We start from the raw sequence: 17082 nt of genomic DNA, 5'->3' as shown, positions 1-17082 counted from the left end.
TATAGCTTATTTAGCTAATCTTAAACACATTAATGTGAATCTTTAGATTCTAGTCACACAAATCATATTATAAATTATGTTGTCATCCCAATACAACCGTATTTTCATTATAATGCATTACAAATCTCATTTAAAACTTGCACATACTTTGACAAAGTCTCAAGTATTTCTTCTCCTCTATTTCTACCAAATAACTATTATGAAACCCAACCATATTAGTAACCAATTTTTCCCATGTCATTTTTAGTTTTCATTTTAAACATAGTATGAAAAAGGAAAAGTGAACATATCCATGAGATTCTTACCCTTCAAAACATTATAGTCTAATATGAAGGATTAGTAAAATTCATTCAAATTAATGTAAACATTGTAATATTTGAAAGCTCTTTTGATGATAAAAATACATCAAATTAACACCATGAGAGTTCTCTTATTTAAGACAAAAATACATAGGATAATAAAAAAGAAAACTCAATAAAAAGACAAAACTCCCCAAATTCCCCAAGCTTTGCAGATTTTTACATATCAGATTTAAGAGGAAAGGTTGCATTATATTCCTTAGAAGCAATATCCCAATGCCTTCCCCCACCAAAATGGAGCTGATATTTTGGCTGCTTGTTTGGTGAAAATAACCCAAAGTGTCTCTCTAGCTCTGGACCCGATTTCTGGTTTTCATCAAACAATGCAAACAAATATGTCTCTATAGCTTTTCCTGGCCTCTTTGGGGTACCTTTTTGGACATGTTTAATCAAGTTTGATAGATACGTGGCTGCGTTATCAACCGACGTCCCGAACCCACCAGCTGAAGGCCATCCGCTTTCTGATACCACAACTTCAAGGCCACCTTGTCCGGCTTTCTCAAGAGCCGAGTATAACGAATCCAACATTGCATCAAATAGGTTTTGGTATCCACGTCCTTGATCCCATACAATAGGCGAAGGGGATGTGAAAAGAGCATACGGAAGTGAGATGTCCCTTGGATTGCCTGAATAGCTAAAGTAAGTATAAATGTTGGCAAGCAATGGTGTTCTAGCCCATGCTAAGTGGCCTATGATAGGGTCTAGATATGACCTAACATCCCCACGAAATGCACCAGCCGACGGAGGGTATGAGACACCAATCAAAGTCATATCGATGGCGATTGAGACCTTGATTCGACTCTCCAAACCAGCCGATCGAACCGCATTGAATACATTCACTAAGGCAGGCAACACAAATCGAGCTAATGAAGATGATGGAGGGACTTCGTTCCCAACAGCAATGTATCGAAACCGGACACTTGGCCAATAGGCTACAACATTTGATCGAACCCATGATTGTGCTTTGGAAGGGTTAGCAAGGTTTTGAAGTTGATCATTCGGAACACCTAAAATTACTTCAATGTTTGAGCCTCTAAGAGCTTGTAATGCTTGTTGATTTGGATCGTAGAGTCTCATTCGCTTGATGTTGTTTGATTTGTAAAGATTGATGACTTCCCTTGCATTTGGGAGATTGTTGCCAAGCATCCCATAGCAAACACCAATTTGCGCAACTGCATTCATTTACAACTCTTCTAATTAGTTAAAAGCTTCATTACAATCTTACAAAACGACAAATATATAGGTTTAATTTTAAATTGATCCCTCCATTTTATGAAAATCGAGAAACTAGTCCCTTAACTTTAATTTGTCCAAATTTGCTCTTCTTACTTTACAAGAAGTGAAAAGTTAGGTGTGTTTGATAAACTATTGAAAATTTTCATTTTCAATAAAATGAATTGAAAATGAAAATTTTCAACATTTAATATTTTAAATGTGTTTGCTAATGGTTTTAATTTATTTTTACTTAATAAAAATTTTAAACAAAATAGTGTTGAATAAGATAAGTAGGTAGGTAGCTACTTATCACTTAATAGAGAAAATATTAAGTTTATTTTATTCTATTAAAATTAAAATAAATTATCCTTTTAAAAAGTGAGATATTCACATTATTATATTTAAATTTAAAAAATTCAAAATAATATAAAATATTATATTAATAAGATTAAAATTAATAAATAAATTATTTTTAAAAAATAAGTATTTACTTTTAACAGACAATATAATTATATTCTGTATTTATATTTTACTAATTTACTAAACAATTTTCTAATATAAATTAAGCACTTATAAAATTTAGTAGTAAAATTTAATACTTAATTTTTCAACACCTAAATTTTCAGTTTATCAAACAACACCTTAAGCCGCTTATTGGCAAAACTATAATCTTGAACTGTTGATTTTGTTAATTTATTGTATATAAATTTCTGAACTATTGATTTCAAAATCAGTGATTTAATGGCAAATTTTAATAGTGTTATTAAATTGGACTAACTTTTAATTGTCATAAAGTATATGAGAACCAAACTCTAAAAGAATAAAGTATAGGGACTAACTTTTTAGTTTTTGGAAAGTAGAGAGAGCAAACTCATAATTAATCCTAAATAAGCATTTACTTTCTTTTTAGCATACTCTTCAATTTATTACTTATCCCTACTAAAATTCAAACCTTCGAAACCAAACCCTAATGGCAATATTAGGATCAACATAAAATACGCTCTTACACGTACCATACCGCTGCTCACGGGTATTTAGTAACATATAATAGAATAAAGCATGAAATTACTATGCTATAGAGCTCCTTCATTTGGTATTAAACCGTTATTTACATTAGACTCTTTGAATATATATATATACCGGTAAAAGTAGTTCTATACTAAGAGTTGGATTGCATTTTGTCTCTTCTATTCAAAAAAATGGACTAATTAATCAATGTACATTGAACCAAAGAGTAAACTGATCATTTTTTTTAAAGTTTCATTCATTTTAACTATTAAAAATCAGTCATTGTATGAAATTTTAAACAAAATGAACAATTTACTCTTTAATCAAACGCACAAAGAATAATTTATTATTTTTTAATAGATGAGACAAAATATAATCTTACTCTTACTATATGAGTCTCCACCGTAGTTTTACTCCCAACATATATATATATAAAGAAAGAAAGAAAGAAAGAAATTAACCAGTAGGATCCAAGTTTGCAGTGAGGAGCCCTAGAATGAGCATAGCAGCCATGGATGAAGAAAAGATAGCCATCGTTTGGATAATTGGATTGTTTCTGATTTCCACATTACAAGTGAGCTACCTCTTTATATAGATACACCCACACATACATGCATTTCATTGCTTTGATATTTTATTTTTGCCTATTTTTTACTTGTATGAAATAAATAATTAAATTATATGATGGCGGTTTTCCTTGACGAATTTAATCCCTGCATTATCTTCCAATGATGTCCGTTTCATTTGTTTAAGGCTTTTTAATAAATTTTATTTACCGCATCAATTATTTTAAATATATTGTTAATCCCATATCATCATCTAATTAATGACAAAATATATAATTAATATTTAATGAACTTGACTTTTCCTGACGTTGATACTTCATTCATTCCTTTTCTTTCTTTTTTTCTTTTTGGTTCAAGTCTATCCATCCATGCATAAGCAATGTATCTACCCCATATTTATATTTTTATACGTATATATATTCATGTTGTTTAAATTTAAGAACACATTTTCGATCTTTGGAAACCGTAAAAAATGAGTCGCAATTATCTTTTTTTTTTTTTTGTCAATCGTTATTGTATACTGTTTACTTCCGTTGAGCAAAATTATGAAATAAGTATATGAGAAACATGTAAACATTTTGGTTTTTTTTTTCCCTCAAATAATTTGTAATAAAATTCGACAACTGGCTTGTGAGATAACGAAGTCCAGAAGCCTTGTCTGAATGACTTTTTCTTTTTTAAAAAAGTCATTAATTATTTAGGGCTGCTTGTACCAAAAAAACAAAAAAGGAATATTAAGGGCTGCATTTTCTTTTGCTTGACTGGTTAATTAGGTATTGAAAAGGAAATGTCAGCATGCGGCATGTGTTGGACCACCATTACTCTCTTTATTAACCAAAACTGCTGCGAAAATCAACCTATGAAACACTGATTTAGTAATAAGGCCTTTTAGCAGCCATCTCTCTCTCTCTCTCTCTATATATATATATGCTAAATTATTAATAGATTCCTTGAACTAGTTTACTTTTGTTATTAAGCCCCTAGACCTTCATTATCCTACAAAGCCCTTATTATACTTTGATTTATGTTTAAATTAACCCTTACTTAAAATGAAACATTGATTTATATTAAGCATTTCATTTAGGTACAAATTAAAGGTTAAAAGCTTATTTGAATACAAATTAAAAGATTATGATATCAATTAAAGTAATAGAGTTTATTTGGGGTAATAAAAGTATAAGTATATATCTAAATACAGTGACAACGTTAAAAGACTTGTTTAGTATATTAACCATTAGTATATGAGACCTACGTCCTTAGCTTGAAAAGTGCAAGCCAACCATTTATTTCATGAGTGTGATACGTGGCTTACCTTGCAATCACGAAAGGAAAAAAAATCCCAAGTTTTCAACTTCAAACCACCGAAGTCTTATCTTAATTATGATTGCTTTGGAAATAAAATGTTAGGGGCCGCTTCAAATGGAAATCTCACCGACTTTTAGATCCATTCCCACTTATAAATCCATATTAATTAACTACAACAATTTCTTTAACCAAAGAAATATCTTCCAAATCAACCAATGAAAAGATTGGAATTTAGCAAATACTGTTTGGTGTATACTATTTTTCTTACTTATTTGGTTCATTTCAATCTCTAACATGATGTTTTTACTTCAGTACTTTGGAGGTTAAAACTAATGACTATCACAGCCAATCATATGTTACCATGATATCGCAATATCATCATCATCTGAAAAAATCTTAAAAAATTTTAAATTATAAAAATTATTTAAAAATAGAAATAAATTATAAAATTACGATAAATACATTTACTATTTTAAAAAGACATTTAGAAATTTTAACATTTTAAAATTTTATAAATCATAATTACTAGAACTTGAACGTTGATTATTGTCTCTTTGAAGGATACCACCTACAATAATTGTTTTATAATTCAATCAATTGGAATTTATAATTGGTATGTTTTTCAGTGATAAATTTGGATAATTTTTTCAAATTATTTAAATAATATTATAGAATTTAAATAATATTTTAATTATTCTAAATATTTTTTACCTCAAAACAAATTATTTGTCTCTAGACATATATCTTAATAACTTTTTATTCTAAATATATTGTTGAGTGTTTGATCATTCTAAATAACTTTTTTACAAAATAAAAAAGAGCATGTGCATGATGATGGACAAAGGAAACTTACTCCAAGCATTAAATAGGGAAGCAAGTTAAATAAACATGCTGCCAGTAACACCAGTTAAGTACTAAAAATTGATGTATTTTAAAATATTAAAAATTTGATAATATAAAAATTTATTCAATTTTTATTAAAATATTTTTAGAATACAATTTTTTATAATCGTAAGTGTTGTACCCCTTTGTGTTGGACTAAGTTGGGTGAGAGGCAGATTATGGGTTCTAAGTTGGTTTCTGAGACTGAAGACAAGGTTAGACTGATTCGGGATTGTCTTAAGGCAGCTTCTGATAGACAAAAGTCTTATTCGGATCTAAAAAAGAGAGATATCGAGTTTTTTGTGGGTAATCAAGTTTTTCTTAAGGTATCTTCACGGAAGAAAGTTCTTCCGTTTGAACGTAAAGACAAGTTAAGCCCTAGGTTCATTGAGCCTTATTGGATTCAAAAACATGTGGGTCAGTCACCTATCAGTTAGAGGTACCTCTGAAGTTAGATCGTATTCAAAATTTGTTCTATATCTCTTTGTTGAGACAGTATCAGTCTAATCCATCCCATCTTCTATCTATTGAGGAGATTAAGGAAAAACCTGATTTGACCTTCGAGGAAGAGCTAGTTCAGATTCTGGATCGAGAGGTTAAAGTCTTGAGAAGGAAGACCATTTCTTTGGTTAAGGTTCTATAGTGGAATCATGGAATTGAGGATGCCACTTGGAAACCTGAGGACTCGATTCAACAGCAATACCTACATCTGTTTGAATCAGGTAAAATTTTGAAGCCGAAATTTTGAAGCTGAAATTTCTTTTAGGGAGGAGAGTTGTAATGCCCTAAAATTTTGAATATTTGGTTTGTTAAATTTTGACATAGTTAAGTATCTGCTTTAATGGTTAAGGGCCTTGAATGTTTGTTTGGGGTCATGAGTTCAAATCTCACTTTTGGGAAAATTCAGTTATTTTTGTTCCTATCCCTATCTTTGTTTATGTGACTTAAATATTATTTTTGCTCAATTTGTGATAGAATGAATCTACTAGTTTAATGGTAAGGTGTTACCTTATCTTATGGTCATGTATTTTAATCCTTACGTGAGCAAATAGGTAATATTTTTGCTATTTATGTTTGAGCTGCCCAAGTGATGAAGTTTGGATGGGTTTCAAATTTTGTAGGAAATCTTATGGAATGGGGTACCTAGTTTAGTAGGGCAAGTGGTTGGTTGTTTTTTTAAAAAGTAAATTTTCATTTGGAAAATCCCAAAATTTTCTCCCATTTTTCCTATGTCTGACGTCTCTTCCCTTGCCCTTTCTTCATCCCTTTTTTTTCATTTCTTTCTTTGACCACATTAATTCCTTTTTTGTTCCTTCCTTTTTTTGCTTTTGTTTCCTTTTTGTTTGATTCTCTTTCTCTGCATAGTTCACTTGTGCTCCTATCGAGCAAGTGATTATGGTTATGGTGTTTCGGGTGTACGATTTTCTCAATTGGTTTGGTGAGATATCTTTTCGGGTTAATTGTTTAAGTGAGTTTTGATTGTTGGTTTTTCTAATAAGAGAGGAACAGTTAACATTTGACAATCCTCCAGCGATTTGAGTTCGTATGCTACTGTTTACATACAAGGGTAAGCGTTTAGTACTGATATGTGGTTTTTTGGGTTATTCGTATATGGGTTTGATTGATACTTTAGGAAAATCCAGGACTATGTCCTCTTAATCGATACATTATCATTGTTAATTTGGTGAATTAATTAACATTTTTAGGTTCTTGAAGTCTCGTGGGTGTTTTTGCATAAAAAACAATTAATGTGTGTAACGAAAACTCAAAAAAATGCGAACAATTGAAAGCCGAAAAACTGGACTATCGACGCCACATGACAATGTGCCAGGCCATGTGCCACACTATGTGAGCCACACGATTTGGGTCAATTGGGTCGTTTGGGCCACACGGACATGTGTAAGACCGTGTGTTAGGCTTTTTGGGCCACACGAACTGGCCAAGTAGGCCGTGTGGGCCACATAGGCGTATGAGCCCAATTTCTGAAATTTTTCATAAGGTCGTATTCTTCATGAGAATCGAATGGTAGGCCTTCCTTAAGGTCCGTATGGTAGAAAGTTGTCTACTAATCATGAATTCTGGTGTTCTGTTAGTGTTAAATACGATTTATGTACACATGATTAGTATGTTATACGTGATAGCATGATTTGTTATGTTCTAAATATGATTTGAATCTGATATGAAAAACATGTATGTCATACACATATGTGATATTTGTCTAGTTTTGCATATGCATTAGGGTGGGAGATATGCTTATAGAGGAAATGAAGGCAGTTTAATTTATTTGCCTAGTTTGGTGGCTCAGCCACGTATATCTGTATTTGGAAATATATCTCCCATTAATCTGGTAGCTAGGCTGCAAAGATTCTGGAAAGTGTCATACAAACACTAATTGGTGTGTAAGCCTGGTTGGGTATTTAATACCATAATTGGTGTGCAGGGATGGTCAGAGATAGTGTGTAGCAGATAGGGGCAGGAATTTAATCTGTATCTAATATGCATTTATTTCTGTTTTTGTTTATGAAATCCTTCTTATTGGTATCTGAATGCATGTCTAGAATTGTATCTGCTATTTAAATTATAGCAAGTTACACATTGAGCTTGTAAGCTCATTCACTGTTTGTTTGACTCTCAGGTAATCCTCAGACATAGGATAAGTCAGTGTGATGAGAGCTCGGTTAAACACAATTAATTTGTGCTATTTAAAACTTGGTTTATTCTATTTTGGTACTTTGGACTATCTCAGACAATTGTGACTATTTTTGTTTTGGACTTCCATTTTTTGTTTTAAATTGTTTAATCGTTTTAAAATCATAACTACGCTATCAGCATCGTTGGATTTTCAAAAATTCAAACTACGTTTTCCAAACTGAATTTAACTAAGAGTTCCACTGCAAACATAAGCGTTTTATAAATATAATTTAATCGACAAAAATTAATGAATTAAGTAAGGAAGATATTTTCATTTAAGATAAATTGAAATTATTTTTATCAAAAGCTTGCATTATTTCTACAAGCCCAAAAGATTTCTAAATTTTCAAAGTGAATCATGGTAACTTCTTCAAATCTAGCTGTAACGCCTAGGCTAGATTTGGGGTGTTACATTTATATTTTTTAAATTTTATATATTATTATTTCTTTGCCTCCTGCTTAGATTGATAAATCCAAACAAAATTGTTATATCCTCTATTCAATGGGGAGAAATGAATCTGGATATTTTGATGATTCGAAGGATTTAACTCTTAGAGAACTAATGAAAAAGGAATATTGGTTATTGATCCGGTTAAATGCATCGGTAAAAAATGATGGACAATTTATTCTATATCAAACTATAAGTATTTTGTTGGTTCATAAAATAAACACCAAATTAATCAAAGATACCAAGAAAAAACTATCTTGATAAAAATCATTTTACAAATTTATTGCAAGACATCAAAATGATGAAAATAAAGACAAAAATCATTATGATTTGTTTGTTCTGAAAATATTTTATCCCCTAACCACCGCGAGAATTGTGAATTCAATTTCTTTCAATTCAAGAGATAAAATGGTATGTCAACAATTTTTTGTTTGTTTTATATATTTCTTTGAATTTTTAGAATTAGGATCAAATTGAGACCATTTGTAAACTTTGAGGGTTATTTTTTAAAATTATGAGTAACTTGATATAATATGTAAAAGTTGAGGGCTAAATTTTTTGTTATACTAGTTTTTTAACTGCCACGTCAACTTGTTGTTTGTGATTTTAATAGGAATTGTCAAAATGACCGAATTATGTAACATGAGTGCTTAAATTACAAACTTTTTTTATTTTAGGTGCTTAAAATGAAAATTTTTAGTAATTGAGTGACTATTTGTGTAGTTTACCCTATACCACTAGGATGCTAATGTTGTACATAAGTTAAGTGAAATATAAATATATTGCCCTTTTAGACTGTAAAAACCATCCTTAGAGTGTAACCCAAGCTTATTTAGGGTTTTTTACCAAGATAAGACACCTTAGAATATTTAACTTAGGCCTCACTGCCCATAGATATCAATATCGTAAGCAAGTGTATTAATACTTGCAAAGTAAGAATCTAAATGAACTTTTGAGAACATTATGGTATTGATATCCCTCGTTTTAGTATTGATACTTGATATATATGTACCGATACCTCTGATATAAGGTATCGATACAACAAAGCATCAAAGCCAAAATAGAAAAACATGGGTGTCTAGTCTTGATATACAAGCTCTAGGTACTAATACATCAAGCTATTAGGTATTGATACCCCACACATGTGTTCCAGAGTTAAGTTAATTTTAATTAGCCAAGCCTAAACAATAGTCGGTACTTATATATTGATCCTTTATTGAATATCATGTTTGGTTTAACCAGATATAACCATCATTTTAATGATATTACCAAGATGCCCTAAAGAATTAGGTGTAATACCACTTGGTTGTGATTATCACCTATTTGGATTAGGGTTGTTACAAAATGTAATTGATTAAGCAGTTGCTTATACGAGAGTTTAGGCATGAAGGACTTAAAAGAAAACTAATTGTGTTCTAAGCATTCGAGTCTTCAAAAGATTGAAAAAAACATATGATAGTTTGTTCCAATATTCATACCGTAGTAAAGTTCTGAGAAATGTTTGTGAAGTAAGTTGCTTCTTTTTTTTTTTTGCTCAATCGAGAAAAATAATGTAAAACCGAGAAAAACATTGAAACCACCAACATCTTTCAAGGACAACATGAATACAACAGTATTGCTACTGACAACCAAAGACAAAATCCTCCACACAACTAGAACTATTATGCATTAAACAAAATTCACCACCAAGCTTTTAAAAACAGAAGATATTGATATACCAGCTTTCGCCAAAGCATCCTCCATACCATTACCTTGCTTATGAATATCTACAAACTAAAATTGAGCCAACTGGTTAGTGCCACAGTCAATATCCCCAAATAATTTTCGTAACGACCATAGTTTATAATTCCTATTCATTAATCATTCCAAAGCTACACTCGAGCAAAATTCGATGACTAAAGGTACATGCGACTTCTGACACGACCTAATATACATATCCACAACTATTTTAATTGCCATTATCTCTGTCATTTTCGATCCCTTATCTTCAATCCTCCCCGAGAATAAAGCACAAGCCACTCATTTATCATCTTTCAAAACCCCACCACAACCCACTTCATCCTCTAAAGCAAGAGCTACATTTCACAGGCCAAAACCACCAATAACCCTACAAAAATAGGCAATCTTCATGGACCGCCCTTACCCACATCAAAGACTTCATTTTAGAGTGGTACAACACTGAAACTAGATTCATCAATATTTTATCGACAACTTTATCATTTCGAGCTAACCACACGGTCCAACATGACGCCAAAATTGTAATCAATCATAAACTTTTTGAAACCCTGTCAATTTCACATCCCAACACAGGGAGAAAAAAACTTCTTTTGCTCTTGTTTCCTACTGCATTAAAATCACCGCCATGATCCATGGGCAGACATACGTACTTTTCAAAGTAGAAGTTCCTCTCGTAAAGATTTTTTATCTGAAATTCCATAAGGTGAAAAACCATTAATCAATGTTGCATCCAAATCTTCTTTAATCCATTTTCCTTCCCCAACAACAAAATGTTACAACAAAGGTAATAACCTACTTCAAACCTAACTTTGTCCCATATTGTTATTACCCCTCCAGAATTTCCTACAATAGACGAAAGTTAAAATTCAAAATTATCATCACTCCACACCTTCCTAACTATGTCCTCAATAACCATTACTATCTTTGATTCATGAATGAAACAGAAATCCACTCTACCTTTACAAATTAATCCTTTAGAACAGCTTTTTTTTCATATCCAAGGACATGCCCCTAGTGTTCCACAACAAAACCCTCATTTTTGCCCCCTAAAAACCTCTTATATAGTATAAAATTATATTACAATTGGTACTAACCTGCACAATAACCTATAAACCCTTGCTCTTTCTTTTGTTGCTTCGATCTACCTCTCTTCTAGTCTCATAATCTCATCCACAACTTCTCGTTCGTCGCCTCTAACACTGAATCCAAGTTTTTTCCCACTTCTTATACATTCTTGGCCTCCTGAAGAATCACTCTCTTTCTATTGCTGATGTCAAATTTCGAGAGAGAAGAGTTAACAACGACCTCCTCTCTGCACGCGATTCCTTTTCCTTTTTACTTTCTCAACGCCCGATCTCTCTTCTTCTTCTCCACTACAGAAAGGATTCTATCTTGAATTTCGTACATCAATCTAATATTTCAACCATGGGTTTTTTGTTTCTTCTGATTAAGAAAAATTGGAGATTCCCCCTCTAAAACCCTTTTTTCTCTATTTGTTTCTCCCCCTACCAAAACTCTCGTTCTTTCAATAAGGATACTACAATCCGGTTTCCCCCTCTAACTCCTTGGAATTGCCCATCTATAAGTCCAAATCTACCACCAAGCCCACACCCTCCTCAATTTCTCTGTGCTCATCTTGGGCTCTCTCCACATTTTCCAGTCCTAATTCAACTACTGAAAATCCCATGTTACTTACTTCTTCTATAGCCCAATTGCCATACCCACTTTCATCCTTCTCTCTCAACGTAGGTTTGGCCCTCATTCCACTCAATTGTTCCTCTTCCAACCTTAACATATTTTGTAATGTGTTCTGACATGCACCGTTATCGTTTGATTTTTTAAGGATAAACATATTAATTTCTTTATTTTCCCAACCTTGTCTCTCCTTTAAAACCTTTTTCGATCCAAGTCTTATCGCCAATTTAGATTCTGATATGAATGCGTCTTCCCTATCTTATATTGATTCATCTTCTTCACTTCCCTTCATACCATGGTCCCTACTGTTATCACCTAAAGATTTCGATAAACCCATTTCAAAAACTTTTATAGGAAAATTTATCTTCCCCACCTCTATATAGATTAGCTCATCTATTCTTTTCGGCTAATTGATTGATACCAACATTGACATTTTATCGTAACTTTTAACCGATGTAGAATTCTTACCAAGAGAGATTAACTCTCTCCATACAGCAGCTATCCTTTTGAAGGAAGTATAGTTCCAATAGTGTAGGGGGATGCATACACTTTAATCCACAACACTCTTTCCTCCGCCATTGTTTTCTTCGACCAAGGTTCAATTTTGATAATAAAAAAAATCTCTCTTAAGTATGCCCAGTCGTTCTGTTTCAATACATCGAACAATTCTACGTCTGGTAGTTCAATCAAAAAGTGCTTTCATTGGATTCTTCTAATTTTAATTTCCCCTAATCCATTCCTAACCATTCTTTCAAATAAGCTTTTTGTATCACAACACATTGTTGCTGTACCCACCAAGCATCTTGGAAGCTTTCAAAGTTGCTCCTCTTCAACATGTCCCTGAACCCTTATACTGATATTATTCGCCATACAGTCCTCCTTTTCAGTCTTTTTCAGGTCGTTGCTATTTCTCAAAGAGTTTTCCCCTACTTTCATTCTACTTTTTTTTTGCAACTTTTCATAATCCTCCCTTTCATTTCTTTCATTCTTCTTTTGTTTTGAATTTCCTTCCACTGAAACTATTTTCCATATCTATCTTCTCCCCTTAAACTTGATGATGTCCACCAATAATATATTCCTTAAAATCACGTAGTCATTTAACTAACTTATGGCCCTTCTAGCATCCATCATACTACTATATCTCACAAAGCCAAATCTTTTTCCACTCTTGCTTCTTTTCACTGGAACGAATGCGTCAATAACATCTCCACGATACCGAAACAATACCCAAAGACCCTACTAATGCATAGTCTCTGGAATATTATGAACGAAAATTGTTATCCGGACTTTCTCTGTTATTGGATTTACACGAGATCTCATTGAAATGAACCAATCACTTCAACTGAAAACTATAGGTCTAACCCTAGTTTGGCTTTTTAAGCCTTTGCATAAACTTCAAGTAAGTTTATCTATAGCAAGTTTAAACTTTCTTTAGAATATTGTCATAAGAAAATGAGAAAAAGAAGGTGTATGATTAGGATTGTAAAACCTTATGTGCACAATGGTTTGCACAAATCCAGATATTTGTTATTTAATGGAATCTAAAATTGATTTAAGGCAAATTAAGATACCAAGTACTAGAAAGTCATGGGGCATATATTCATGTATGTTTGAAGAATGAGGAATTATATGCTAGTCTATTATGGAGGGATCTGACACCCATTGAATAAGCATGTTTGACTTTTAGATTTATAATAATGCGAGGAAAACAATATTAGATAAGGAATTTGTGACGAAATATGAATTAGTAACACTTTTATTGGATTGATTTAGAATATGTGGCATTTTAATATTCAAACATTTGATTTAAAATTAAAATTCAATTGATAACTCATATTCAAATTTACAAAAGTTAATTAATAATGTTATCAATTGAATTTTAATTTTTAAATTAAACAAGTAGGGATTAAATTCCAAATGTTAAAAAGTATAGGGACTGATGAATAATTAGAAATTTTTTCCTACTTCCTATCCACCCAAACAAAAAAAAACAGCTACAAACGTGTTAGCATTTAGAAATCTAATTTCAACATATATATGGTTATAGATGTAAAGTTGGAAATATTTGAATGCTCTTTTAATAATAAAAATTATATCAAATTAACACCATGAGATTTTCTCTTATTTAAGACGAAAACAAATAAGATAATAAAAACAAAAACCCAATAAAAAGACCAAATTTCCCAGGCTTTATAAATTTTACATATCAGACTTAAGAGGAAAGGTTCCATTATATTCCTCAGAAGCAATATCCCAATGCCTTCCTCCACCAAAATGGAGCTGATATTTTGGTTGCTTGTTTGGTGAAAACAACCCAAAGTGTCTCTCTAACTCAGGACCTGGTTTCGAGTTTTCATCAAATAAAGCAAACAAATATGTCTCTATGGCTTTTCCTGGCCTCTTTGGGGTACCTCCTTGGACATGTCTTATTAAGTTCGATAGATAAGTGGCCGCGTTATCGACCGATGTCCCGAACCCACCGGCTGAAGGCCATCCACTTTCTGATACCACAACTTCGAGCCCTCCTTGCCCGGCTTTCTCGAGAGCTGAGTATAATGAATCCAACATTGCATCGAATAGGTTTTGGTATCCACGTCCTTGATCCCATATAATAGGTGAAGGGGAAGTGAAAAGAGCATATGGAAGTGAGATATCCCTTGGATTGCCTGAGTAGCTGAAGTAAGTGTAAATGTTGGCAAGCAAGGGTGTTCTAGCCCATGCTAAGTGGCCTATGATAGGGTCCAAATATGACCTAACGTCCCCACGAAACGCACCAGTCGATGGAGGATACGAGACACCGATCAAGGTCATATCAATGGCGATTGAGACCTTGATTTGACTCTCCAAACCGATCGATCGAACCGCGTTGAATACATTCACTAAGGCGGGCAAAACGAATTGAGCTAACCAAGATGAAGGAGGGACTTCGTTCCCGACAGCAATGTATCGGAACCGAACGCTCGGCCAGTAAGCTACAACATTTGATTGAACCCATGATTGTGCTTTGGAAGGGTCGGCGAGGTTTTGAAGTTGATCATTTGGAACACCTAATATTACTTCAATGTTGGAGCCTCTAAGAGCTTGTAATGCTTGTTGATTTGGATCGTAGAGCCTCAATCGCCGGATGTTGTTTGATTTGTAAAGTTGAATGACTTCCCATGAATTTGGGAGATTGTTGCCAAGCATCCCATAGCAAACACCAATCTGTGCAGCTGCATCAATTTATAACTTTTCTTATTAGTTGAATACCAACAAAATAATGTCTCAATTTTCGTAAAATGAAGGGATGAAATATAGCATTAGATTGTATTGTGTAATTTCAAAAAAGTTAATTTAATGATTGGTAAACACGTAATATTGAAATATTGATTTTTGTTAATTTATTGTATATAAATTATTGAATTATTGATTTTGCTTAATCCTTAACTATGTAAAAATAGGTTGAATGGCTTATATCAATATCAAGGATTTAACGACAAGATTTAATCATGTTATCAAATTGAACTAATTTCTCAAGTTTTGATCATAAAGTAGGATTCAATTATAACTAATTAAAGGAATTAACTTCTAAAGTTTTCTAAAGTAGAGAAATGAACCACATATTAGTCCCATATATATATATATATATATATATACACTTTCTTTTAGCATATTCTTCAACTTGTTCCAACTAAAATTCAAACCTTTGAAACCAAATCCTAATTATGCAAATATAAGTATTAACATAATAGAATAAAGCATGAAAATTACTATGCAATAGAGCTCCTACACATAAAACATATGGCATTAAACCATTACTGCCACTAATCCAAATTAATGGAAGCTAACACCAGACCAGACTCTTTGAATTATACACACACACACACATATATATATATAAAGAAAGAAAGAAAAGAAAAGAACCAGTAGGATCCAAGTTTGCAGCGAAGAGCCCTAGAAGGAGCATAGCAGCCATTGATGTAGAAAAGATAGCCATCGTTTGGATAATTGGACTGTTTCTGGTTTCTCAATTACAACTGAGCTAGCTCTTTATATAGATACACACATACATGCATTTCATTGCTTTGCTTTGCTTAGATATTATTATTGTTGCCTAGTGTTAAATATATGAAATAAAGAAATCATTTCATGGCGGTTTTCCTTCACGAATTTATTTCATGCTTAATCTTCCAATGATGTCCTTTTCATTTGTTTAGTTTTTTTCCTCCTTATCATTTTATTTAACGCACTGATTATTTAAATATATATTTAATATTATGGTAATATCAGTAAACGAAAAGATTTCACTATAAATTTTAAAAATAAATTCAAGTGATTTGATTTTTAATGCATGTAAATCAATAAATATATATGGTGGGATTTGAACTTAAACTAATTAGGTCAGTAAAACTTTTGATTTACCACTCAACTAAAGCATTATTTTGATATTTTTATATATTTTAGTTTCATTATTCACACTTTATTATTTCTATCAATTGTATATTTCATGTGCTATTATAATTAATTAGTTTCAAACATGCGTTTCATTGTTTATTGTATATTATTTTTAAACATACATCTTTGTTCTAAATCTTTTATTTTTACATACATACACATGTAATAGTATTTCATGTAATACTTAATGAGGTGGTTTATCATTATGTTGACACTAGTTGTTTGTTTATCCATGGGTCATACAACAAAGTCTTCATGTCTATCCATCCCATGCCTAAGAAATATATCTACCATCCCATACATATATGTATATATAAGATATATTATATTCATGTTTTCGACCATTTGAAGCTTTAAAAATGAGAAGCAACCATCATTTTTTTCTAAATGGTTATGGTATACGTTTTAATCCTTTGAGCAAAAATATGAAATAAATATATATGAGAAACTTGTAAACATTTTTGTTTTTTTTTCCCTCAAATAATTTGTAATAAAATTGGACAAGTAGCATGTGAGATAACCAAGTCCAGAAGAGTTTCAAAAAGAAATAATTAATTATTAAGGGTTGCTTTTGTTTTGCTTCACTAGTTAATTAGCTATTGAAAAGGAAAACTCACTTTGATTTGTATTTAGATTAGCCCTTATTTTAAATGAAACCTTGATTTAGCATTTACCATTTTATTTAGGTTTAAATTAAAGGTTGTTTTTGGATATCAATTAAAGTTCAAGAGTATAATAACAG

The 17082-nt window shown here is 31.9% G+C and overlaps 1 protein-coding gene across 3 annotated transcripts; it reads right to left on the bottom strand.

Annotated features, from left to right (window-relative positions):
• Window positions 1–355: 355 nt before the first annotated feature.
• LOC105798892 (glucan endo-1,3-beta-glucosidase, basic vacuolar isoform) lies at window positions 356–15977 on the bottom strand. 3 transcript variants are annotated; one of them, XM_052621039.1, is made up of 2 exons: window positions 15810–15917; window positions 356–1531 (listed from the first exon to the last, which is right to left on the bottom strand). In XM_052621039.1, exons 1-2 carry the CDS (start codon window positions 15880–15882, stop codon window positions 519–521), a joined length of 1086 nt encoding a protein of 361 aa, XP_052476999.1. In that variant the 5' UTR covers window positions 15883–15917; the 3' UTR covers window positions 356–518. The 3 variants fall into 3 exon arrangements, with proteins under 3 accessions (XP_052476999.1, XP_012484587.1, XP_012484588.1); XM_012629133.2 differs by lacking the exon at window positions 15810–15917 and adding an exon at window positions 3044–3207; XM_012629134.2 differs by lacking the exon at window positions 356–1531 and adding an exon at window positions 13957–15118 and having other exon boundaries at window positions 15810–15977.
• Window positions 15978–17082: the final 1105 nt, after the last annotated feature.

Source organism: Gossypium raimondii, chromosome 9, assembly GCF_025698545.1.
Source record: "Gossypium raimondii isolate GPD5lz chromosome 9, ASM2569854v1, whole genome shotgun sequence".
NCBI classification, from domain to species: Eukaryota; Viridiplantae; Streptophyta; class Magnoliopsida; order Malvales; family Malvaceae; genus Gossypium; species Gossypium raimondii.
Note: the sequence above shows the minus strand (reverse complement) of the source record. Positions and strands in the feature narration are given on the sequence as shown.

Bases quoted from the DNA above. Each gene is read 5' to 3' on its own strand.
- LOC105798892 (XM_012629134.2), bottom strand. From the start codon at position 15,882: ATGGCTATCTTTTCTACATCAATGGCTGCTATGCTCCTTCTAGGGCTC. The intron at 15,119-15,809 runs GTTCTTTTCTTT...AAATTGATGCAG, and splicing joins TGCAAACTTGGATCCTACTG to CTGCACAGATTGGTGTTTGC.